The sequence below is a fragment of the Rhinoderma darwinii genome, chromosome 3 (assembly GCF_050947455.1).
Source record: "Rhinoderma darwinii isolate aRhiDar2 chromosome 3, aRhiDar2.hap1, whole genome shotgun sequence".
Classification (NCBI taxonomy): domain Eukaryota; kingdom Metazoa; phylum Chordata; class Amphibia; order Anura; family Rhinodermatidae; genus Rhinoderma; species Rhinoderma darwinii.
The window spans coordinates 2905866-2932918 of NC_134689.1; the positions used below are offsets into that span (position 1 = coordinate 2905866).

Below are 27053 nucleotides of genomic sequence, written 5' to 3' on the forward strand. Positions count from 1 at the left end.
TAATTTCTTTACATATGTTTATAGGGTTCAGAGGTCCATTTTTGATATAGAGCTCCAAATCCCCAGCTTGTCTAAACATACCCATCGAGTCGAATGATAAAATTCTGCCTGCAGCATTACTAGGGGGAGCTCACTGTATTCTGCCTGCAGCCACCACTAGGGGGAGCTCACTGCATTGTGCCTGCAGCCACCACTAGTTGGAGCTCACTGCATTGTGCCTGCAGCCACCACTAGTTGGAGCTCACTGCATTGTGCCTGCAGCCACCACTAGTTGGAGCTCACTGCATTGTGCCTGCAGCCACCACTAGTTGGAGCTCACTGCATTGTGCCTGCAGCCACCACTAGTTGGAGCTCACTGCATTGTGCCTGCAGCCACCACTAGGGGGAGCTCACTGCATTGTGCCTGCAGCCACCACTAGTTGGAGCTCACTGCACTGTGCCTGCAGCCACCACTAGTTGGAGCTCACTGCACTGTGCCTGCAGCCACCACTAGGGGGAGCTCACTGCATTGTGCCTGCAGCCACCACTATGTTGCGCTCACTGCATTCCGCTTGCAGGCACCACTAGGGGGAGCTCACTGCATTTTGCTTGTAGGCACCACTAGGAAGAGATCACTGCCTTCTGCCTGCAGCGACCACTAGGGGGAGCTCACTGCATTCTGCCTGCAGCCTCCACTGAGAGGAGATCACTGCATTCTGCCTGCAGCCACCACTAGGTTGCGCTCACTGCATTTTGCTTGTAGGCACCACTAGGAGGAGATCACTGCCTTCTGCCTGCAGCGACCACTAGGGGGAGCTCACTGCATTCTGCCTGCAGCCACCACTAGGGGGAGCTCACTGCATTCTGCCTGCAGCCACCACTAGGGGGAGCTCACTGCATTCTGCCTGCAGCCACCACTAGGGGGAGCTCACTGCATTCTGCCTGCAGCCACCACTAGGGGGAACTCACTGCATTCTGCCTGCAGCCACCACTACGGGGAGCTCACTGCATTCTGCCTGCAGCCACCACTACGGGGAGCTCACTGAATTGTGCCTGCAGCCACCACTAGTTGGAGCTCACTGCATTGTGCCTGCAGCCACCACTAGTTGGAGCTCACTGCATTGTGCCTGCAGCCACCACTAGTTGGAGCTCACTGCATTGTGCCTGCAGCCACCACTAGTTGGAGCTCACTGCATTGTGCCTGCAGCCACCACTAGTTGGAGCTCACTGCATTGTGCCTGCAGCCACCACTAGGGGGAGCTCACTGCATTGTGCCTGCAGCCACCACTAGGGGGAGCTCACTGCATTGTGCCTGCAGCCACCACTAGGGGGAGCTCACTGCATTGTGCCTGCAGCCACCACTAGGGGGAGCTCACTGCATTGTGCCTGCAGCCACCACTAGTTGGAGCTCACTGCATTGTGCCTGCAGCCACCACTAGGGGGAGCTCACTGCATTGTGCCTGCAGCCACCACTAGGGGGAGCTCACTGCATTGTGCCTGCAGCCACCACTAGGGGGAGCTCACTGCATTGTGCCTGCAGCCACCACTAGGGGGAGCTCACTGCATTGTGCCTGCAGCCACCACTAGGGGGAGCTCACTGCATTGTGCCTGCAGCCACCACTAGGGGGAGCTCACTGCATTGTGCCTGCAGCCACCACTAGGGGGAGCTCACTGCATTGTGCCTGCAGCCACCACTAGGGGGAGCTCACTGCATTGTGCCTGCAGCCACCACTAGGGGGAGCTCACTGCATTGTGCCTGCAGCCACCACTAGGGGGAGCTCACTGCATTGTGCCTGCAGCCACCACTAGGGGGAGCTCACTGCATTGTGCCTGCAGCCACCACTAGGGGGAGCTCACTGCATTGTGCCTGCAGCCACCACTAGGGGAAGCTCACTGCATTCTGCCTGCAGCCACCACTAAGGGGAGCTCACTGCGTTCTGCCTGCAGCCACCACTAGGGGGAGCTCACTGCGTTCTGCCTGCAGCCACCACTAGGGGGAGCTCACTGCGTTCTGCCTGCAGCCACCACTAGGGGGAGCTCACTGCGTTCTGCCTGCAGCCACCACTAGGTGGTGCTCACAGCATTCCGCTTGCAGGCACCACTAGGGAGAGCTCAATGCATTCTGCCTGCAGGCACAACTAGGGAGAGCTCAATGCATTCTGCCTGCAGGCACCACTAGGGAGAGCTCAATGCATTCTGCCTGCAGGCACCACTAGGGAGAGCTCACTGCATTCTGCCTGAAGCCACCACTAGGGGAAGTTCATTGCATTCTGCCTGCTGCCACCAATAGGAGGAGCTCACTGCATTGTGCCTGCAGCCACCACTAGGGGGAGCTCACTGCATTGTGCCTACAGGCACCACTAGGGGGAGCTCACTGCATTGTGCCTACAGGCACCACTAGGGGGAGCTCACTGCATTCTGCCTGCAGCCTCCACTAGGGGGAGCGCACTGCACACAGATGTATTATTGAATTCAATGCTAGCTGTATAAATTGTATACCGCATCTGTATGAAGTTTGGATGTTCTCCTTGTGTTTTTGCCATTTTTGCCATTTTCTGCCACACTTTCTTATAGGTTAATTGGCTTCCTATGAAACTGGCATTTGTGCGTGTGAGATAAGATTAGACTGTGAGCTCCTGGGGACAGGGAACAATGTGGGTGATGGCAATCTGTGTACAGCAGAAAACAAATACATATCAGATGTAGGTAATTTTATTTAGCATGTAGGGTGGGTTCAGGATCATGCTCTATACCAAAACATCTCCCAGCATGCCCTTCGAAATTTTCCCCTGGCCCCAGTCTCCCTTCTACTGTCCCTTGGTGCTATGTCTCCTTTTAACAGAATCAAAAATGATCACCTATCCACAGGATAAGTGATAGTTGTCTTATCGCTGGGATCCCCACCATCTCACTGCCCGAGCGCCACTCCATTTAAGCTCCTCCTCATCACGGGGGATGCAGTAAGGAGGATCTAGATATGCGGGACCCCCATTTTCACGATCGGTGAGGCCCCCAGTAAATAGAAAATGCTCACCTATCCTGTGTATAGGTAATTTTTTTTGTGGGGAATACACAGTGTAGCTAAACGTTTGACAAACTTCTGACATGCTATAGTGAGCACTGACGCCCCCACCAATCTCTGGAACGAAGCAGCTGAAGGTCTCGTGTGAGCGTTCAGCCGCTTCTTGTCTGTTCAGATTTTTCCGGAAAGCGGATCTATCGGAGTGCGGGTTCATAGACTTTTTATTGAGTCCGTACACCGATACATTTGTTTCCGGAAAAAGCCGAACAGACACAAAACGGCTGAGCGCTCACACGAGATCTTCAGCTGCTTCGTTCTAGCGATTGGTGGGGGTCTCAGTGCTCGGACCCCCACCAATCCAAACTTCTGACATGTCACTATGACAGGTCAGAAGTTTGTCAAACGTTTAGCTACACCTTAATATACAATCTTATCTTGAGTTAATTGAGAAACACAAATCTATAAACCGATTTCTAATCCTCATTTATGACATTTTTATGGTAAAAAAAAAAATATCTACAGTTCTGGATTTCTACTGTTCTGTTTATCTAGTAAGACTTTATTGCACATGTGAACCCCTCACACCCGAACACTAAGGGTATGTTCACACACAAAGTCAAAAACATCTGAAAGTTCGGAGCTGTTTTCAAGGGAAAACAGCTCCTGTATTTCAGACGTTCTTTAAGCCACCCGCGGTATTCGCTGCGTTTTTTACGGCCATTTTTCGAGCTGTTTTCTATAGTCTATGAAAAACGGCTCCAAATACGGCTGTAGAAGTGACAGGCACTTGTTTTTCGCAGATGTTTTTAAGCCGTGTGAACATACCCTAAAGGTGCCTTCTCACGCTTCGACAATGCATGCGATACGGCAGGATCTTGCTCCTATAACTATTCCCTACGGATCTTGTTTACATGTTGTGATTCTCCGATATTGCGATTGTCGTGGAAGTCAATGGCTCAAAATACATTAGACTGAAATTTAGATGAGTGTTCCAATAGACAGTCACGCCAGGCACTTTATCCAGCATCCTAATCAGGATATTTCATACCGATATATATCGAGAGAGGAGAAATGACACACAGACGTTGCTGATATGCTCAAAATACTCCTCTGGGGGTTTATTGCCAAACTCAATTACAATACTATCATTCAGAAGGGGTGTAGGCTTGAGGTTAACCAATCAGAGGCAATGTGACAATAATTGTTATTCAGGCAATTACAGACATACGATACATTCTAGATACATCATTAGAATTCTTCACACATCAGGTTTGCAGGTGCCTTATATCTCTTGGCAAGAATGTTCCTGTAAGATGGGGAGGCACTCCCACAAGCATATTTGCCACCCTCCCATCTCACTCCCTGTGCCTTCTCTGCATGCTTCGTATGGGAACCAAGGTCCAAGATAACTGACTAAGAAGCATACGAAATCAACATTAATAGACTTGTGTTAAAGAGGCTCTGTCACCAGATTCTCAAATCCCTATCTCCTATTGCATGTGATCGGCGCTGCAATGTAGATAACAGTAACGTTTGTTTTTTTGTTTTTTTTTAAATGTTCATTTTTGGCCAAGTTATGAGCTATTTTATATTTATGCAAATGAGCTTTGAAATGGACAACTGGGCGTGTTTTTTTTTCGTATGTCCAACTGGGCGTGTCTTGTGTTTTTAACTGGGCGTGTTTACGTGTATAACGCTGACCAATCAGTGACCAATCAGCATCATACACTCATCTCCATTCATTTACACAGCACATAGTGTTCTTACTAGAACGATCTGCAGCCACATACACAAGTGTCCTGATAATGAATACACATGATCTCCAGCCTGGACGTCATGTGTATTCACAATCCTGACACTTCTGAATCTTTTCTGTGAGATTTCCAATCTTTTCTGTGAGATTTCCAGCAAGGGAAACAAAATCTCGTTTACCTCATAATCTCGCGAGATTACGCGCGGCTTGCTGGAATCTCACAGAAACGATTCAGAAGTGTCAGGATTGTGAATACACATGACGTCCAGGCTGGAGGTGATGTATATTCATTATCAGGACACTTGTGTATGTGGCTGCACATCGTTCTAGTAAGAACACTATGTGCTGTGTAAATGAACGGAGAGGAGTGCATGATGCTGATTGGTCACTGATTCGTCAGCATCAAACACTTCTATTTGCAACGCCCAGTTAGTGAAACAAGTAAACACGCTCAGTTGTCCATTTCAAAGCTCATTTGCATATATATAAAATAGGTCATAACTTGGCCAAAAATGATCGTTTTTAAAAATAAAAAAAAAAACGTTCCTGTTATCTACATTGCAGCGCCGATCTCATGCAATAGGAGATAGGGATTTGAGAATCTGGTGACAGCGCCTCTTCAAAGGAACAATTACTTTCTTATTCACTACAAAAGAACCAAGATGGGAACTCCAGACAAGACGCGGCTGCACAAAACTAAATCATTTAAACATTATTATAATCACTTTCACATATTACATATCTTAGTAATTCGGCCTCCTGCTTGATAATTCATAATGTGATTTCATACAGAGAATATAAGCAAATAAATCATCCTTCACACGATGTAAGTTTAATCGTAGTCACATGGTACAGCGGCAGGCACCAAACTGGTCTTTACAAGTTTGGATGATCGTAAGCGACAATTTAAATTCGTTGAATCGTACGCATTATTGAAGTGTGTAAAGGCACCTTACTGCTATAATCTATCTTCACCCCCCATTTTTTGTGAAAATGAATACAAGCTATTGTTTCCTGTTATCAGCAATTTGAAGCAGGGTGGAGGCTGACCAAAGGACAGCCAAATTCCATCGATTGTTACCTGTTATCAACCAGGTCAGTCTATTGTTCAATGTTATCAGCCTTATCACGCTTCGGACAGATGACTGTAGGACAGGTGAACACAGATTATTGTTCCCGGTCATCAGATATTTCAGGCTGGGGAGATGATGACTAGTGTTCGTCAATGGGATCTTGACAGGTAGTGTAGAACCTCCCCTCCCTCATGATCCCTACTTTATATAACATATCTACAGTGCTGAGACATTTACATCATACATCATATGTGACCGATATCAGCCGCTCCTCTTATATCACTCCAGTACTATTATATCCTCCAGAGACATTACATCATATGTGTGACTGATATCAGCCGCTCCTCTTATATCACTCCAGTACTATTATATCCTCCAGAGACATTACATCATATATGTGACTGATATCAGCCGCTCCTCTTATATCACTCCAGTACTATTATATCCTCAAGAGACATTACATCATATGTGACTGATATCAGCCGCTCCTCTTATATCACTCCAGCACTATTATATCCTCCAGAGACATTACATCATATATGTGACTGATATCAGCCGCTCCTCTTATATCACTCCAGTACTATTATATCCTCAAGAGACATTACATCATATGTGACTGATATCAGCCGCTGCTCTTATATCACTCCAGTACTAATATATCCTCCAGAGACATTACATCATATGTGACTGATATCAGCCGCTCCTCTTATATCACTCCAGTACTATTATATCCTCCAGAGACATTACATCATATGTGACTGATATCAGCCGCTCCTCTTATATCACTCCAATACTATTATATCCTCCAGAGACATTACATCATATGTGACTGATATCAGCCGCTCCTCTTATATCACTCCAGTACTATTATATCCTCCAGACATTACATCATATGTGACTGATATCAGCCGCTCCTCTTATATCACTCCAGCACTATTATATCCTCCAGAGACATTACATCATATGTGTGACTGATATCAGACGCTCCTCTTATATCACTCCAATACTATTATATCCTCCAGAGACATTACATCATATGTGACTGATATCAGCCGCTCCTCTTATATCACTCCAGCACTATTATATCCTCCAGAGACATTACATCATATGTGTGACTGATATCAGCAGCTCCTCTTATATCACTCCAGCACTATTATATCCTCCAGACATTACATCATATGTGACTGATATCAGCCGCTCCTCTTATATCACTCCAGTACTATTATATCCTCCAGAGACATTACATCATATGTGACTGATATCAGCCGCTCCTCTTATATCACTCCAGCACTATTATATCCTCCAGAGACATTACATCATATGTGACTGATATCAGCCGCTCCTCTTATATCACTCCAGTACTATTATATCCTCCAGAGACATTACATCATATATGTGACTGATATCAGCCGCTCCTCTTATATCACTCCAGTACTATTATATCCTCCAGAGACATTACATCATATGTGTGACTGATATCAGCCCCTCCTCTTATAACACTCCAGTACTATTATATCCTCCAGAGACATTACATCATATGTGTGACTGATATCAGCCGCTCCTCTTATATCACTCCAGCACTATTATATCCTCCAGAGACATTACATCATATGTAACTGATATCAGCCGCTCCTCTTATATCACTCCAGTACTATTATATCCTCCAGAGACATTACATCATATGTGTGACTGATATCAGCCGCTCCTCTTATATCACTCCAGTACTATTATATCCTCCAGACATTACATCATATGTGACTGATATCAGCCGCTCCTCTTATATCACTCCAGTACTATTATATCCTCCAGAGACATTACATCATGTGATTGATATCAGCCGCTCCTCTTATATCACTCCAGTACTATTATATCCTCCAGAGACATTACATCATATATGTGACTGATATCAGCCGCTCCTCTTATAACACTCCAGCACTATTATATCCTCCAGAGACATTACATCATATGTGACTGATATCAGCCGCTCCTCTTATATCACTCCAGCACTATTATATCCTCCAGAGACATTACATCATATATGTGACTGATATCAGCCGCTCCTCTTATATCACTCCAGCACTATTATATCCTCCAGAGACATTACATCATATGTGTGACTGATATCAGCCGCTCCTCTTATATCACTCCAGTACTATTATATCCTCAAGAGACATTACATCATATGTGACTGATATCAGCCGCTCCTCTTATATCACTCCAATACTATTATATCCTCCAGAGACATTACATCATATGTGACTGATATCAGCCGCTCCTCTTATATCACTCCAGTACTATTATATCCTCCAGACATTACATCATATGTGACTGATATCAGCCGCTCCTCTTATATCACTCCAGCACTATTATATCCTCCAGAGACATTACATCATATGTGTGACTGATATCAGACGCTCCTCTTATATCACTCCAATACTATTATATCCTCCAGAGACATTACATCATATGTGACTGATATCAGCCGCTCCTCTTATATCACTCCAGCACTATTATATCCTCCAGAGACATTACATCATATGTGTGACTGATATCAGCAGCTCCTCTTATATCACTCCAGCACTATTATATCCTCCAGACATTACATCATATGTGACTGATATCAGCCGCTCCTCTTATATCACTCCAGTACTATTATATCCTCCAGAGACATTACATCATATGTGTGACTGATATCAGCCGCTCCTCTTATATCACTCCAGTACTATTATATCCTCCAGAGACATTACATCATATGTGTGACTGATATCAGCCGCTCCTCTTATATCACTCCAGTACTATTATATCCTCCAGAGACATTACATCATATGTGTGACTGATATCAGCCGCTCCTCTTATAACACTCCAGTACTATTATATCCTCCAGGGACATTACATCATATGTGACTGATATCAGCCGCTCCTCTTATATCACTCCAGCACTATTATATCCTCCAGAGACATTACATCATATGTGACTGATATCAGCCGCTCCTCTTATATCACTCCAGTACTATTATATCCTCCAGAGACATTACATCATATATGTGACTGATATCAGCCGCTCCTCTTATATCACTCCAGTACTATTATATCCTCCAGAGACATTACATCATATGTGTGACTGATATCAGCCCCTCCTCTTATAACACTCCAGTACTATTATATCCTCCAGAGACATTACATCATATGTGTGACTGATATCAGCCGCTCCTCTTATATCACTCCAGCACTATTATATCCTCCAGAGACATTACATCATATGTAACTGATATCAGCCGCTCCTCTTATATCACTCCAGTACTATTATATCCTCCAGAGACATTACATCATATGTGTGACTGATATCAGCCGCTCCTCTTATATCACTCCAGTACTATTATATCCTCCAGAGACATTACATCATATGTGTGACTGATATCAGCCGCTCCTCTTATAACACTCCAGTACTATTATATCCTCCAGAGACATTACATCATATGTGACTGATATCAGCCGCTCCTCTTATATCACTCCAGTACTATTATATCCTCCAGAGACATTACATCATATGTGTGACTGATATCAGCCGCTCCTCTTATATCACTCCAGTACTATTATATCCTCCAGACATTACATCATATGTGACTGATATCAGCCGCTCCTCTTATATCACTCCAGTACTATTATATCCTCCAGAGACATTACATCATATATGTGACTGATATCAGCCGCTCCTCTTATAACACTCCAGCACTATTATATCCTCCAGAGACATTACATCATATGTGACTGATATCAGCCGCTCCTCTTATATCACTCCAGCACTATTATATCCTCCAGAGACATTACATCATATATGTGACTGATATCAGCCGCTCCTCTTATATCACTCCAGCACTATTATATCCTCCAGAGACATTACATCATATGTGTGACTGATATCAGCCGCTCCTCATATCACTCCAGTACTATTATATCCTCCAGAGACATTACATCATATGTGTGACTGATATCAGCCGCTCCTCTTATAACACTCCAGTACTATTATATCCTCCAGAGACATTACATCATATGTGTGACTGATATCAGCCGCTCCTCTTATATCACTCCAGCACTATTATATCCTCCAGAGACATTACATCATATGTGTGACTGATATCAGCCGCTCCTCTTATAACACTCCAGTACTATTATATCCTCCAGAGACATTACATCATATGTGACTGATATCAGCCGCTCCTCTTATATCACTCCAGCACTATTATATCCTCCAGAGACATTACATCATATGTGTGACTGATATCAGCCTCTCCTCTTATAACAGTCCAGCACTATTATATCCTCCAGAGACATTACATCATATGTGTGACTGATATCAGCCGCTCCTCTTATAACACTCCAGTACTATTATATCCTCCAGAGACATTACATCATATGTGACTGATATCAGCCGCTCCTCTTATATCACTCCAGTACTATTATATCCTCCAGAGACATTACATCATGTGTGACTGATATCAGCCGCTCCTCTTATATCACTCCAGTACTATTATATCCTCTAGAGACATTACATCATATGTGACTGATATCAGCCGCTCCTCTTATATCACTCCAGTACTATTATATCCTCCAGAGACATTACATCATATGTGTGACTGATATCAGCCGCTCCTCTTATATCACTCCAGCACTATTATATCCTCCAGAGACATTACATCATATGTGACTGATATCAGCCGCTCCTCTTATATCACTCCAGTACTATTATATCCTCCAGAGACATTACATCATGTGTGACTGATATCAGCCGCTCCTCTTATATCACTCCAGTACTATTATATCCTCTAGAGACATTACATCATATGTGACTGATATCAGCCGCTCCTCTTATATCACTCCAGTACTATTATATCCTCCAGAGACATTACATCATATGTGTGACTGATATCAGCCGCTCCTCTTATATCACTCCAGCACTATTATATCCTCCAGAGACATTACATCATATGTGACTGATATCAGCCGCTCCTCTTATATCACTCCAGCACTATTATATCCTCCAGAGACATTACATCATATGTGTGACTGATATCAGCCGCTCCTCTTATATCACTCCAGTACTATTATATCCTCCAGAGACATTACATCATATGTGACTGATATCAGCCGCTCCTCTTATATCACTCCAGCACTATTATATCCTCCAGAGACATTACATCATATGTGACTGATATCAGCCGCTCCTCTTATATCACTCCAGTACTATTATATCCTCCAGAGACATTACATCATATGTGACTGATATCAGCAACTCCTCTTATATCACTCCAGCACTATTATATCCTCCAGAGACATTACATCATATGTGTGACTGATATCAGCCGCTCCTCTTATATCACTCCAGTACTATTATATCCTCCAGAGACATTACATCATATGTGACTGATATCAGCCGCTCCTCTTATATCACTCCAGCACTATTATATCCTCCAGAGACATTACATCATATGTGACTGATATCAGCCGCTCCTCTTATATCACTCCAGTACTATTATATCCTCCAGAGACATTACATCATATGTGACTGATATCAGCCGCTCCTCTTATAACACTCCAGTACTATTATATCCTCCAGAGACATTACATCATATATGTGACTGATATCAGCCGCTCCTCTTATAACACTCCAGTACTATTATATCCTCCAGAGACATTACATCATATGTGACTGATATCAGCCACTCCTCTTATATCACTTCAGCACTATTATATCCTCCAGAGACATTACATCATATGTGACTGATATCAGCCGCTCCTCTTATAACACTCCAGTACTATTATATCCTCCAGAGACATTACATCATATGTGTGACTGATATCAGCCGCTCCTCTTATATCACTCCAGTACTATTATATCCTCCAGAGACATTACATCATATGTGTGACTGATATCAGCCGCTCCTCTTATATCACTCCAGTACTATTATATATCCTCCAGAGACATTACATCATATGTGTGACTGATATCAGCCGCTCCTCTTATATCACTCCAGTACTATTATATCCTCCAGAGACATTACATCATATGTGACTGATATCAGCCGCTCCTCTTATATCACTCCAGTACTATTATATCCTCCAGAGACATTACATCATATGTGTGACTGATATCAGCCGCTCCTCTTATATCACTCCAGCACTATTATATCCTCCAGAGACATTACATCATATGTGTGACTGATATCAGCAACTCCTCTTATATCACTCCAGTACTATTATATCCTCCAGAGACATTACATCATATGTGACTGATATCAGCCGCTCCTCTTATATCACTCCAGCACTATTATATCCTCCAGAGACATTACATCATATGTGTGACTGATATCAGCCGCTCCTCTTATATCACTCCAGTACTATTATATCCTCCAGAGACATTACATCATATGTGTGACTGATATCAGCCGCTCCTCTTATATCACTCCAGTACTATTATATCCTCCAGAGACATTACATCATATGTGACTGATATCAGCCTCTCCTCTTATATCACTCCAGCACTATTATATCCTCCAGAGACATTACATCATATGTGTGACTGATATCAGCTGCTCCTCTTATATCACTCCAGTACTATTATATCCTCCAGAGACATTACATTATATGTGACTGATATCAGCCGCTCCTCTTATATCACTCCAGTACTATTATATCCTCCAGAGACATTACATCATATGTGTGACTGATATCAGCCGCTCCTCTTATATCACTCCAGTACTATTATATCCTCCAGAGACATTACATCATATGTGACTGATATCAGCCGCTCCTCTTATATCACTCCAGTACTATTATATCCTCCAGAGACATTACATCATATGTGACTGATATCAGCCGCTCCTCTTATATCACTCCAGTACTATTATATCCTCCAGAGACATTACATCATATGTGACTGATATCAGCCGCTCCTCTTATATCACTCCAGCACTATTATATCCTCCAGAGACATTACATCATATGTGACTGATATCAGCCGCTCCTCTTATATCACTCCAGCACTATTATATCCTCCAGAGACATTACATCATATGTGACTGATATCAGCCGCTCCTCTTAGAACACTCCAGTACTATTATATCCTCCAGAGACATTACATCATATGTGTGACTGATATCAGCCGCTCCTCTTATATCACTCCAGCACTATTATATCCTCCAGAGACATTACATCATATGTGTGACTGATATCAGCCGCTCCTCTTATATCACTCCAGTACTATTATATCCTCCAGAGACATTACATCATATGTGACTGATATCAGCCGCTCCTCTTATATCACTCCAGTACTATTATATCCTCCAGAGACATTACATCATATATGACTGATATCAGCCGCTCCTCTTATAACACTCCAGTACTATTATATCCTCCAGAGACATTACATCATATGTGTGACTGATATCAGCCGCTCCTCTTATATCACTCCAGCACTATTATATCCTCCAGAGACATTACATCATATGTGACTGATAAAAATAAAAAGGTTAGAGTCCCTTGAACTGATATAATAAAATACTGATAAATAGTGATAAAATACGCTCCATAGTGTTAGGCTGCATTCACATGAGCGTGGCGTGCGCAAAAACCACTTACCAGCTCCGTGTGGCAGCAGCATATGATGCGCGGCTGCGTGCTTTTCGCGCAGCCGCTATCATTATGACACTCCATTTGAATGTTTGTAAACAGAAAAGCACATGGTGCTTTTCTGTTTACATCCATCCTTTTGACAGCTGTTGCACGAATCACGCAGTTCGCAGAATCACGCGTGGTTTTCACGCACCCATTGACTTCAACGGGTGCGTGATTTGCGCAAAACGCTGAAAGAACGGACATGCCGTGATTTTTTTTCAGCAGACTCACGCTGAGTAAAAATCACGCACATGTCCGCACGGCCCTTAGACTAATATAGGTCCGTGCAACGCGCGTGCAAATCACGCGTGTTGCATGGATGTTTTTCCCGTTCGTCTGAATAAACAGAATATCATATAGGTTTCTGCTCATGAGATCTTGCGCTCACTTTCACTGTTGATCTTGCTTTATTTTAATCATACTTTCTGGGTTGAATTAACCTCTTCACCAGGCCTGACTGGCAGTGCCCACGTTACCAGGTCTTTTTTTCTATGGTTTGTTAACTGATATAATAGCTGATAGATTTATAATTCTGTTATACTATAATTATTGCAGGGATACAGAATCTCCATGGCAGACCGCAGCAGCAATGATAATACACAGGTGAGACTTTCTGCAGAGGATACTTTAAGAGAAGATTCATATATACATTAAAAACAAATAAATATGATCTGGACAAATGATTCTTCTATATATTTTAATGCAGGATCATGAATCAAGTTACCTCCTTGATAAAGAGAACCAATCCAATTCACTGGAGCAAAACCAAATAAAACGGCCATCAATGATGATACAACATCCGCTAAAGGTAAGTTTTTCCATTTTGGGTATAGTCACAGCTTAAAAAAACATTCTCTGATTCTGCATCCACAATCAGCTCGTATTCCAGGCTGATTTTGGAGGCAGATTTTCAAATGCAAGCTGTTTGGACGCATTTTTTGGTGCTGTTTTTTCAGCTTCCCATTGCTTTAAGGCTGGGTTCACACGTGGCGGAATTTCACTTGAATTCCGCTGCGGACACTCCGCAGCGTTAATCCGCAGCGGAGCCGTTTCTCCATTGACTTCCACTTTAATTTAGAAGTGTTCGTTTAGACGTTGAGTAAAATTCCGCTGCGGAGCATAGGCTGCGGAGCGGAATTTGGTGTCCGCAGCATGCTCTGTCTGTTGCGGAGCAGTGGCGGACTGGTTGCGGACTCATGGCGGAATTTCTCCATTGACTTCAATGGAGATTCTAAGTTCCGCAATGAAGTCCGCAGCTGTCATGCACATGTTATGTGTGCTGCGGATGCGTCTTGCTTTTTTGACATGACATTTCTTCATTCTGGCTGGACCTATGTATTTCTAGGTCTACAGCCAGACTGAGGAAGTCAATGGGGCTCCCGTAATTACGGGAGCGTTGCTAGGAGACGTCAGTAAATAGTCACTGTCCAGGGTGCTGAAAGAGTTAAGCGATCGGCAGTAACTGTTTCTGCACCCTGGACAGTGACTACCGATCCCAATATACAGCTACCTGTAAAAAAAATAGAAGTTCATGCTTACCGAGAACTCCCTGCTTCTGTCTCCAGTCCGGCCTCCCAGGATGACGTTTCAGTCTAAGTGACGGCTGCAGCCAATCACAGGCCAATCACAGGCTGCAGCCAATCACAGGCCAATCACAGGCTGCAGCGGTCACATGGACTGCCGCGTCATCCAGGGAGGTCGGGCTGGATGCCGAAAGAGGGACACGTCACCAAGACAACGGCCGGTAAGTATGAATTTCTTTTACTTTCACTAGGGAAAGTGCTGTCCCTTCTCTCTATCCTTCACTGATAGAGAGAATGGAAGCACTTTTACCGCAGTCCGCAGCAGCTAGTCCGCATCAATTTACTGCACATTTTGGGCAGATCCGCCGCAGAAACTGCAAGGCAGATTCTGTTCGGCATTGATGCGGACAGCTGCGGACGAAATCCGCCACGTCTGGCCATGCCCTAAGGGTATATTCACACGGTCTATTTACAGTGTTTTTTTCGGGCCGAAAACACCACAAAAAATGACTCAATAGCGAGCACCGCATCTGAGTGGTTTTGGAGAAAGGGAGGGAGCTCCCTCTCAACCCACCGGGTGCCGGTGTCTTCTATGGCAGCCGGGGGCATAATAAAGGCCCCCAGGTCTGCCTGTAGTAAATACCTGCCTCTGGTATGACCTAGCAGATGCCTGTCCATTTTACACGGACAGGTATAATACACTGCAATACAGAAGTATTACAGTGTATTATAAATGCGATTGGATAATCGCATAGTGAAGTCCCCTAGTCGGACTAGTAAAAAAGTAAAAAAAAAGTTACAAAAAAGTTAAAAGTAAAAAAAAAAATGAAAAACCCACTTTTTCCCCTTACAAACTGCTTTATTATTAAAAAAAACAAAATAAAGTAAAGTTACGCATATTTGGAATCACCGCGTCCGCGCCGCGTTTATTACATCATTTAACCCGCACGATGAACGTCATAAAGAAAATAAAAAACCATGAAAAAATTGCTGTTTTCTTTCAATCCAGCCTTAAAAAAAATGTGATAAAATGTGATCAGAAAGTCGCATCTACTCCAAAATGGTGCCAATAAAAACGACAAGCCGTCCCGCAAAAAAAAAACCCTCATATAACTGCATCGGCGAAAAAATAAAAGTTACGGCTCTTCAAATATGGAGACGCAAAAACAAATAATTTTGAAAAAAATTTTTTTTTACTGTGTAAAAGTAGTAAAACATACAAAAACGATACAAATTTGGTATTGTTTTTGGTATCGCAACAACCCGCTGAATAAAGTTATTGTGTTATTTATACCGCACGGTAAACGGCGTAAATTTAGGATGCAAAAAAGTGTGACAAAATTGCAGGGTTTTTTTCTATCCCCCCCGCAAAAACGTTAATAAAAGTTAATCAATAAATTATATGTACCCAAAAATGGTGCTATTAAAAATTACAACTTGTCCCGCTAAAAACAAGACATTATACAGCGATGGCGATGCAAAAATAAAAAAGTTATAGTTCTTGGAATGCGACGATGGCATGGTCATTAAAGAGGCTGTCACCACATTATAAGTGCCGTATCTCCTAGAAGAAAAGGAAGAAATGATCCAGCGCTGAGTCGTACTTTAGATTTAAAAAGGAAGCAGTATTCCCACCTTTATTGGGGTATAGAAATTTAAAATTGAAGGGAGACGCAGTCCCAAGACATGTGTAGATAATAAGCGGTTTGCCCTGTCCTATGCATTTCAAGCACGAGCTGTGCTCTTACTCATTGTAAAGAAATGTGGGAATACTGCTTCGTTTTTAAATCTAAAGTACGACTCAGCGCTGGATTATTTCTTCCTTTTCTTCTATTGCATACCGCAAGCCGTAGCGGGGATCCGAGCGGAGAGTCTGGAGACGCATCAAACTGGTGAGCTGGAGGTTTCCTCCCTTCTTTACTGTCCTGCCGTATCACCTACATAAGGAGATTGGTGCTATTATGTAGGTGACAGCAGTGCTTTTTATTTAGAAAAACAATACAAGTATGTAGGAGATAGGCCACTTATAATGTGGTGACAGAGCCTCTTTAATGTCTAAAATAGGCTGGTCACTAAGGGGTTAAATTAAATTTCTGCTATAATCGCAAAAACTTCTACACTTCTTGATTTTTTTTCCAATTGGAACTTGATGTCATGCGATCCCATAGGTTAATGTTGCATGCAATATCATTCTATATCGCAATACAATTTAATACTCACACAATAATTGCGCACTTTTAAACGCCGTGGAGACCTGTCCTCGAAGAGTTTAGTGTAAAAACATATCGTGATGTGCAGGTCTACAATAGCTGAATAATTTTCTAGATATGATGCAGGCTGATGATATTAGATGGCATCTAATTAAAAGAAAACCTAGGGGTCCATGGACCCTGATTGTTTTAAGGTTAAAAAAAAACAAAAAACGTTATTATTAACAGAAATATACAATTATGACTTAGAATTATCTTTAGGAACCGTTTCTCAATAATCACGTCTCTTGTCTTTCTCACAGGAGAACCAGCTGTGTAACTTAACAACAAACTCCGAAATGGGAAAGAATAAAAACACTGAAGAATCTAAAAGAGAGGTACGATTATTTCAAAAATGAATAATTGGGTATAATATACATTTTGAGAAATTAAATATTTAAAGGAACACAAAACTGTACTATGCCCCGTGCAGGGACTGAGGAGATGGAGCACAACACAGACATAGAAAGAATATCAAAGACAATTCCTGTGTCATGCTCCTCCCCTTCAGGCCCTACACTAGGTTTAAAGGAGTTGTCCAGGCACGGACAACTGATGACCTATCCACAGGATAGGTCATTTGTATATGATCGGGGGGGGAGTTTGATACCCGGATGTCCATGCCGGAAGCAGATGTCGCCGGTCACTAAATAGTGGCCGACCTGCTGTGCTGAAGCTCTGCTCCTATTCAAGTCAATAGGAAAAGAGTTGCAGAATGGCCACTATGCAGTGGTCAGAGCAAGCGGATCCGTGCGGGGTGTAGATGTCCCCCCTGATCATATACTGATGACCTATCCTGTGGATAGGTCATCAGTTGTCCGTACCTGGACAACCCCTTTAACGTAACATAAAGGCTTTGGCTGGGCATTAAAAATGAGCAAAAGAAGCAGCACTCAAAAATAAAGTGATTTCACCAAACATCCACTGCATCGTTTCACCTTCTCAATGAAGGCATTTTCATTGCTTTGCCTGGAGTGTTCCTTTAAAAAAATAAAAAAATAAATGTCATTAACCGTTATTTGGACAGCTGCTTTGTATATGATGTTAGGGCTGAATAACTATATTTAACCCTAAGAGTATGTTCACACGCTTACTAAAAAATGTCTGAAAATACGCAGCTGTTTTCAAAGGAAAACCGCTCCTGATTTTCAGCCACTTTTTTAGCAACTTGCGTTTTTTTACGGCCGTTTTTGGATCTGTTTTTCTATAGAGTCAATGAAAAATGGCTCCAAAAACATGCACTTCTCTTTCGTGGCCGTTTTTTTACGTGACCATTTTTAAAAACGGACGCGTAAAAAAATGGGCCATTGGAACAACGTTTTTTCCCATTGAAATTAATGGGCAGATGTTTGGGGGCGTTCTGCTGCCGATTTTTCATCCGTTTACGGGACGAAAAACAGCCAAACATAAGCCGTGTGTACATACCCTAACATCCTTAACTAAATAAAAGCTGCTACTGCAAACCCAGAGGTAGTCTGAGACGCTGCCCTCCGCTCCTGAAATGAAATGTCTGTACAGTGTAAGTAAATGGAGCTGATGACATCACTCACGAGATTCTGTCCACCTACCACCTTCTGAAGCCGGGAGCTGGAAGATGGGGAACGGAGAAGATGCTATTTTTATTTCATTTTCATTTTGATGCCCCTGCCAGTGCTTCATTTACCCATTGAGGGGTCCAGAGTGTCCAGGTCTTAAAAATCTGTAGTCCGAGAAAACGCAATACATACCTGGACTGAGCTGTGCTCCAATTGACTGCAATGTGTGAACACAGCCTTAGCCATACCAGTAAAATGCTTACCAATCATGTGTTTTCTTGATTTAATTCACCCCCAGGAGTCTGGACCACTTGGTGAGGTAAGAACAAACAATCCCAACTGGTTAACTAACATGGGAATGAAGAGTGCAGAGAAAAAAAAAGAAAAGGTAAAATTGTCTAGGCAATAATTTATTTTCAGAGCTTATGTATACAATAATGCCATGGCTTCCATTTACTCTGCTGGAGCTCCATCATAGATGAAATAGTGTCTATCAGGATGTGGACAGAGATTTGTGTAGGTGGAAATGATGAAGAGATAGTACGATGTATTCACCAAAATGGAGCATGTACATTGAGAAATACAACACTCACTACCGAATGACAGCTGGTTGTTCTTGATTGTCGATGGTAATACTGACCATGTTTTCTGCAAGAATTGTTTATGTCAGAAAATATAGTGGGGTGATTTGGCTTCATAAATATGGTGTTCATGTTAAACACTATAAAATGGATCCATTGACTTCTATGGGGCCGTTGGGCCGTGGAAACAGCTGAGAAAAAAACATGTTCTTTTTTTGAAGGCCAGTGTTCACGGGGTATTAAAAAAGTGGCCATGTGAAGACACCCATAGAACCTAATTTTTCTGAAAACGGCTGTGAGACAGCCAATAAACAGCCATCGCACGGCCGTTTCTAACTGTCGCGTGAATATAGCCTTGCCGTTATTGTTCAATTTTTTTTTAAGCACACTACTGGGGTTTAAAGGTAAGACTTGTAGGAGTTTTGCTTTATTAAGGTGGCCATACACTTGAGATATCTGTCGTCTAAACTCTTGTACATGTTTTTTCTTTGGGGAGAAGGGGAAAAAGTTGCTGTCTGACCCCTGTGGAGTTCAACATGCCCGATCCTTCTTTACCCCTACATCTGCGGTCTGAGGGGAGTCGGTAGATCCCCATACTCATTAGATAGTTGGATGATCCCGCTGGGTTTGGACGAAATTTATCGAATCTGTTTGGCCACCTTACAGGCCCATTCACACAACCATGAATCTCGTGCTTGTGCTGCGCATGGAAATCACGCACAGCACACAGACCCATTGATTTCAATGGGGCCGTTCACTCAGTATCTCACTGCATGTCCTATATTGGTGCATTTTCACGCACCTACGCGCCCATTGAAGTCAATGGTTTCGTGAAAGCCACGCACCGCACAGGAATGCACATCCGTGTGCAGTGCATGATTTGCGCGTCAATTCCATTACAGAAAAAAAAGTGCTTTGCGAGTGCATGAAATCTGCATGCCACCCGCAAAGCAAACTGATGCATAACGCAACACACACGGACCAGATTTACGCGCGTTATACACACGCGTGAATCTGACACGCTCTTTTAAATACCCTTATAGTTTTTGTTTTTGGTGCAGGCATAATTAATATGATGTCTTAATATGTTAAAAACGGTGAAAATCATTTTGGTTTCCTGAACGGTGAAGATATCCGTCCATTCATATTTTCATTAATCTTTTCAACAGAATCAGATTATCAGTAAAAGCCGTGGAATAAGAAAGACGCTGACTACACCAAGAGGAGCAAAATCAGCAGGAAAGGTAAGATGCTAAAACGGAGAAGTATATATTTTCTGATTACACACTTCATCTTAGAAGAGCGCCATACACTGACCTCCCTCCACTGAATCACTCTTATCATTAGAACCCTAGTATTTGATCTTTAGCCAAAGTTAAGGGGGCCAAGCCAAGCGTATCAAGCCACAAGCCCAAAATATCGTAATAGTCCTTCTCTAGCATCATATTCTGTTAATGTAGGGCCGATGATTGATTTCTTACGGAATGCAATTTATTTACATGGATCGTAGAGTAAACGGGGATAGTTAGTCTATGTCTCTCCATTACAGGGATCTCAGAAACATATCTTAGTAGACAAGTGAATGGATCCCTATTCAGTCACACTGCAAAAATACTGTCAATTACATCAGATGGATTAGGCCAGGTCTTGGAGAATGACGCCTGGTGCACAAGTCCTTTAAAGCCCGTTTTAAAAAGTAGTACTGCCGTCCTATATACCCGGCAGATGAAGAATATTTGTGAAAGCCTCTGAGCCTCACCGACTGCAACCTTTGGAACATATTGAATAATATCATGCCATTGGTCACCTGTTACGGTGCCTATGTCTTGCTGCCATTTTTTATGATTACCATAGGATGTTGCTTAAGATGGACCTCCAATAAATAGCGACAGTGTAAAAATATGACTCCTCCTGCCCTGCTGGGGTTAAAGTGCAGCTAAACGTTTGACAAACTTCTGACATGTCATAGTGACATGTCAGAAGTTTGGATTGGTGGGGGTCCAAGCACTGAGACCCCCACCAATCTCTAGAACAAAGCAGCTGAAGGTCTCATGTGAACACTCAGCCGCTTCGTGTCTGTTTGGCTTTTTCCGGAAACAAATGTATCAGTGTATGGACTCAATAGAAAGTCTATGACCCCGCACTCCGATACATTTATTTCTGGAAAAAGCCGAACAGACACGAAACGGCCGAGCACTCACACGAGACTTTCAGTTGCTTCGTTCTAGAGATTGGTGGGGGTCTCAGTGCTCGGACCCGCACCAATCCAAACTTCTGACATGTCACTATGACATGTCAGAAGTTTGTCAAACGTTTAGCTACACTTTAAAGAAAAAAAAAGAATTTGTATTGTATTTCACTCGATGTAAAGTACATGGGAAGATTTTCAAGACTTCACCTCTCATATACAGTACTTCAGAAGGTGTATTTTTTTTTCATAGGGCCATCATTTAAACTTGAGAAAAAACACGGATGAAGATCTACTCAGTCCAGGCGTAGAAGAGACTCCGAATCAACAAGAATCAACAGAATCCAAAGAAGAGGTAGAGTCTTTATATTAAATAACAACCAGTGCACGCAACACCTCCAACACCTCCATGAATTGTTTTGTATTGTAATAAATATTCATTTTTAAGTATTGTGGGGGGGGGTCCTTTAATAGGACAGGCTGGGCTAATGTTGGATCATAAAAAGTATAAGTAAACATCACAGATGGGGGACGCAAAATGTATGAATTTGTAATGTTCACAACGACCGCCCTCATTTTATTGTATGGCATGCTTATCTCTGTATTATCATCAGGGTCTGACATCAGAACGTGATAGACAATTTTCATTGACTTTTATTATAGGTTTAGCAATACATTTATTTTTTATATGTGTTAAATGTTGCGGAGGTCTCCTATTTTGGAGGTGGATACGATATACCATCATTTCAAGTCCATTGATCCTGATCACGTCTGATGAAAATGAGACTTTTGTATATTGATTTTAAAGGAATCCATATTTTTTGTTCCAGAAAGTGAATATTGAATCTATGATGACAGAAGAGAAGAGATGTGTGTCCTACAAGTGGAATAAAGAATCCATAACGTCCAACACTACAGGTTTTAATACACCTGTTATTGACTTTGCAAAACAAAATAATCCTTTACGAACTGGTTACCTATTTGTCTATGCTCGGGAACTTAAAGCTGTCATCAACCCATGGGTACCATGTGGAGCCCTGGGGGAAAAAGAGATTTTGGAGTTTAGCATCAGGAAAGGGAAATCATCGAACTCCTCAAATGGAGAATGTAAACAAGGTGTTGAGATTATGGCCCCTGACATGTATAAATATCCCTCATTTTGTGACAGCTACTTTTTCAAAGTAAAATATCAAGGAAGGACAAAGGGAGGGCAATCAGTTAAAATAATACAAAAGAGTCAATTCTATTCTGCTGATAATCCCATTGCTGTCTTTGGCTACCTAGGTGAGACAATAAATCAGGCTCTTCAAAATGATAAGAGGTTTATAATACCTGGTCAGTTCATTCTTGAAGATTCACATTGCAATAAAATGAAAAGTGATGTGTTATTATCCATGCTTACACCTGACACATACACCATTGTCATGGTGGACAAACGTCCTAAGTCAGGGAATATGTCTCCAAAGAAAACCTTGAAAAAGGAAGATTTACAAAATAATGAGGGCAGCACCACTTCCATACCTGGGACATCAGTTCCCCGATCTGAGCCATGTGTGGGCGCCCCTGATCAACCTGTATTTGTCTCATCACCTCTCAGCTTCAAGTTTTCACGTGAAATTCAAAAACTTGCCAAAGACATCGGGGCACAAAACCTAGAGTCTGAGCTTGTAAATAGTTACAAGAGAAATGTTGTGTACAAGGAACCAATGATGGCTACAACCCTCCGACTACTGACAAAACACTTAGACAATGTAGCATTATTAAAGTACAACATCGGGGATACAATTAAATCGGGCACCCTCTTCCTTCTAACTGAGAACCTTGGTATCACCTGTTACCATGTAGTGAAATTGCTCATTAAGTCACGCGCCGTCACTAATGTTGAAGTAAGATTTAAATATGAAAGCGAAGAAAATATATTCTCTGGGGAATACAAAAGAGTTGTATGGGCTAATAAGAAGCTTGACTGCGCTTTTGTACAAATTAAAATTTCCCAGTCTTACCCAGGCTTGTTAAAACACATAACTCCTCCACCACAAGGTGGCGCTCTAAGTATCATTGGTCATCCCAATTCTAATCACAAAAAAATTGATCTTAACTGTTCAGTGGTTGCTTTTTCTCAGCGTGCTGATTCAATTGCTGACACAATATTATCTAACAGGTCTTATGTTCATGTACTGACACAGCACAATTTTAGTCGTATGAATGACCAGACATTGACGACCTATGATTCCTGTTTGTATTGGGGAGCTTCAGGAGCCCCAGTTTTCAATGAGCATGGAGACCTTGTAGCAATGCACTTAGGGGGGTATCCTGCTAACACACCTCTAAAAAAGAAGAGTGTAATAGAGTATGGTAGGAGTGCTGTGGACATCATTATCCACGGGGCCATTCACTTAAAAGAGATAAGAGACCCTTTTAAAAAACTTGTTGAAGAAAAAGAAAATCTGTCCAGATATCTGCAGGCTGGGGGGCACCCAGTGACGATGCAGCCTGCTGTCAGACGGCTCTTAAACCTGTGGGGAAAAAGTGACAGCCAAATAGAACAGGATCGCAAAGTCGATGAAAGTGACACAGCCGATTCAATGGACACCTCATGAATGAGGCTCATGGACATCTCGTATTTTGATGTTGCATTCAGTTCCCTGCAGCAGACTTTCCAATTACTCTGACCTTGCTAATCTGGTCATTGTTTAACCGTTTCACAAGTTTAATGATTATTTTTTATTTTGCTATAGTAATCAGTATAGTAATAGTTTTTAATTGCGCTTTCTTAGGGTATGTTCACACAGCAACGCCAATTACGTCTGAAATTACGGAGCGGTTTTCAGGCGAAAACAGCTCCTGAATTTCAGACGTAATTGCTCGTACTCGCGTTTTTCGCAGCGTCCATTACGGACGCAATTGGAGCTGTTTTTCAATGGAGTCAATGCAAAATGGCTCCAATTACGTCCCAAGAAGTGACAGGCACTTCTTTGAGGCGGCCGTCTTTTTACGCGCCGTCTTTTGACAGTGGCGCGTAAAAAAAAAGCCTGTCTGCACAGAACATCGTAAGACCCATTGAATTCAATGGGCAGATGTTTGCCGAATATAGAGAGTGTGAACATACCCTTATTGTTACTATTTTAATAACTGTATAAATTTTTTAATAGGGCTAATCGTAAAAAGTTGAATAATTTGTAATTGTGGGCATGGGGTACGGCAAGAGGTGTCAGAGTAAAAAAAGATATATAGATTTACCACATGGAAATTAAAATTGATTGAGCAACATGTATTTATTATCCAAAAACGAATTAGTGAAAGTCAATATGAAAATAATAATATACTGTATGTTTATAATCAAATGGACCAATCAGTAAGCAGAAAATATCTCTGACTGGGGTCATATGGACTGGAAAGAACTAGAGACACAGGGAAAAACGTCTAAGACACAACTGTGTTGCTTATACCGTTAACCAATAAATTAACCGCGTTCGTTATTGTCCAGATGTTTCGATCATGTGGACAGAATAGACGGCTGTAGGAGAATATACAGCAAGCTGCACAAGATTAGAATGATTAGAATGATTACCATGAAAACAAGATTTTTTTCACATAAGTTGAATTATGAATGTGCCGTTGTATGGTAGTACTAGTATTGTGATGACTTTAAGGCTCTGGTCACACCACATTTATCATGACCATTCAACACATATGCTGGGAGCACTTTCCGACGTATATACTGACATGTCTATGAACTACTATGGAATGGACTTGCGCCAAAAGGGCGTCTTTTTGACATACGTCTGGCCTGTTTGCATCAATACCACGCAATATATGTTATTTTACAATGCGACAATGGCAGATGCATACAACTTTATAGGTATACAGTGATTATAGACATGCAGTTGCATACATCTGGGACATACATTTGGCAGCACACATATGTTTATTGATCCTGCTTTGATATTTACCAGTGTCTGTTCCATATGAATTTTGTGCAATAATAAATTTACATACAAAATCCATGTGGTTCTTTTTTTTTTTTCCAGTCTTCTTGGATCATGTCGTTTTCCTCACAGATGATTTTAGTACAGACCTAGGATCACTTTAGTTTGGTCCCTTAAGTCTTCATGTGGGTGGATGCATTACATGTAAAACTGAGGCCTCTTGTGTTATCATTGAAATAATGTACGACTTTACTGATCTCTTCTGCCCCCTCTCCATGTACAAAAAACAGATCCTCTCTATGTATTTGTCATGATTTTAAATTACAATTTCATATTTTCATAAACTAAAATTTTTTTAAATCCACCATAAATAAATTTGCAGAACTTGGTGTGAATGTAGTGCCCATCGCTGTACCTTTTCTTTGCTTACAACATTCACAGGCTGTGGAAAATAGTGTGGATTTGGAGAATGCTGCTGAGGATGAAGTGCCTCATTTGTTAACAGGTGCACAGCTCTTAATAAATTAGGTGCATCTGGCTGTCCGTGCACCTGAGAGTCATGTCTAAGCTGGTGTCGATTTGCAAAAATGGCTAAAAAGTCGCAATTTTAATAATTTTCACCCATTGTTATTTACCTTGTGCGCTTTTTGATGCAGATTTTGAGGCGGATGTACTACAGATTCTTCCACAGCAAATCCGCTACTTGAAAACTGTATTAAAGGAAATTGAAGTGAAAAGGATGAATAAAGCAGATCATGATTACAAAGTGTGTGTATATGCGACAGGAGGGGAGAACAGCTGCGGGTGTGATAAGAGAGGAGGGGAGGACGGCAGCGGGTGTGATAAGAGAGGAGGGGAGGACGGCAGCGGGTGTGATAAGAGAGGAGGGGAGGACGGCAGCGGGTGTGATAAGAGAGGAGGGGAGGACGGCAGCGGGTGTGATAAGAGAGGAAGGGAGGACGGCAGCGGGTGTGATAAGAGAGGAGGGGAGGACGGCAGCGGGTGTGATAGGAGGGGAGGACGGCAGCGGGTGTGATAAGAGACAGGAGGGAGAACGGCTGCGAGTGTGATGAGAGACAGGAGGGGAGGACGACAGCGGGTGTGATAAGAGACGGGGAGAACGGCAGCGGGTGTGATAAGAGAGGAAGGGAGGACGGCAGCGGGTGTGATAAGAGAGGAAGGGAGGACGGCAGCGGGTGTGATAAGAGAGGAAGGGAGGACGGCAGCGGGTGTGATGAGAGACAGGAGGGGAGAACGGCTGCGGGTGTGATGAGAGACAGGAGGGGAGGACGGCAGCGGATGTGATGAGACAGTATGGGAGGACGGCAGCGGGTGTGATAAGAGACGGCGGGAGGACGGCAGCGGGTGTGATAAGAGAGGAGGGGAGGACGGCAGCGGGTGTGATAAGAGACAGGAGGGGAGGACGGCAGCGGGTGTGATAAGAGACAGGAGGGGAGGACGGCAGCGGGTGTGATAAGAGACAGGAGGGGAGGACGGCAGCGGGTGTGATAAGAGACAGGAGGGGAGGACGGCAGCGGGTGTGATAAGAG

At 42.7% G+C, this 27053-nt stretch overlaps 1 protein-coding gene across 2 annotated transcripts in view; it reads left to right on the forward strand.

Annotated features, from left to right (window-relative positions):
* LOC142748571 (serine protease FAM111A-like) overlaps positions 1-26165 on the forward strand; it is a 44084-nt gene extending 17919 nt beyond the window's left edge. Inside the window, exons 4-10 of one of the 2 annotated variants that reach the window (XM_075855654.1) lie at positions 14054-14101; positions 14205-14306; positions 17534-17608; positions 19104-19124; positions 20556-20630; positions 21828-21929; positions 22405-26165. In XM_075855654.1, coding sequence (XP_075711769.1) covers positions 14069-14101; positions 14205-14306; positions 17534-17608; positions 19104-19124; positions 20556-20630; positions 21828-21929; positions 22405-24174 — 2178 coding nt within the window. In that variant the 5' untranslated portion in view covers positions 14054-14068 and the 3' untranslated portion in view covers positions 24175-26165. Of the gene's footprint in view, positions 1-14053; positions 14102-14204; positions 14307-17533; positions 17609-19103; positions 19194-20555; positions 20631-21827; positions 21930-22404 lie in introns of both variants that reach the window. The other variant, XM_075855653.1, reaches the window with a different exon arrangement.
* The last annotated feature ends 888 nt before the right edge of the window (positions 26166-27053 follow it).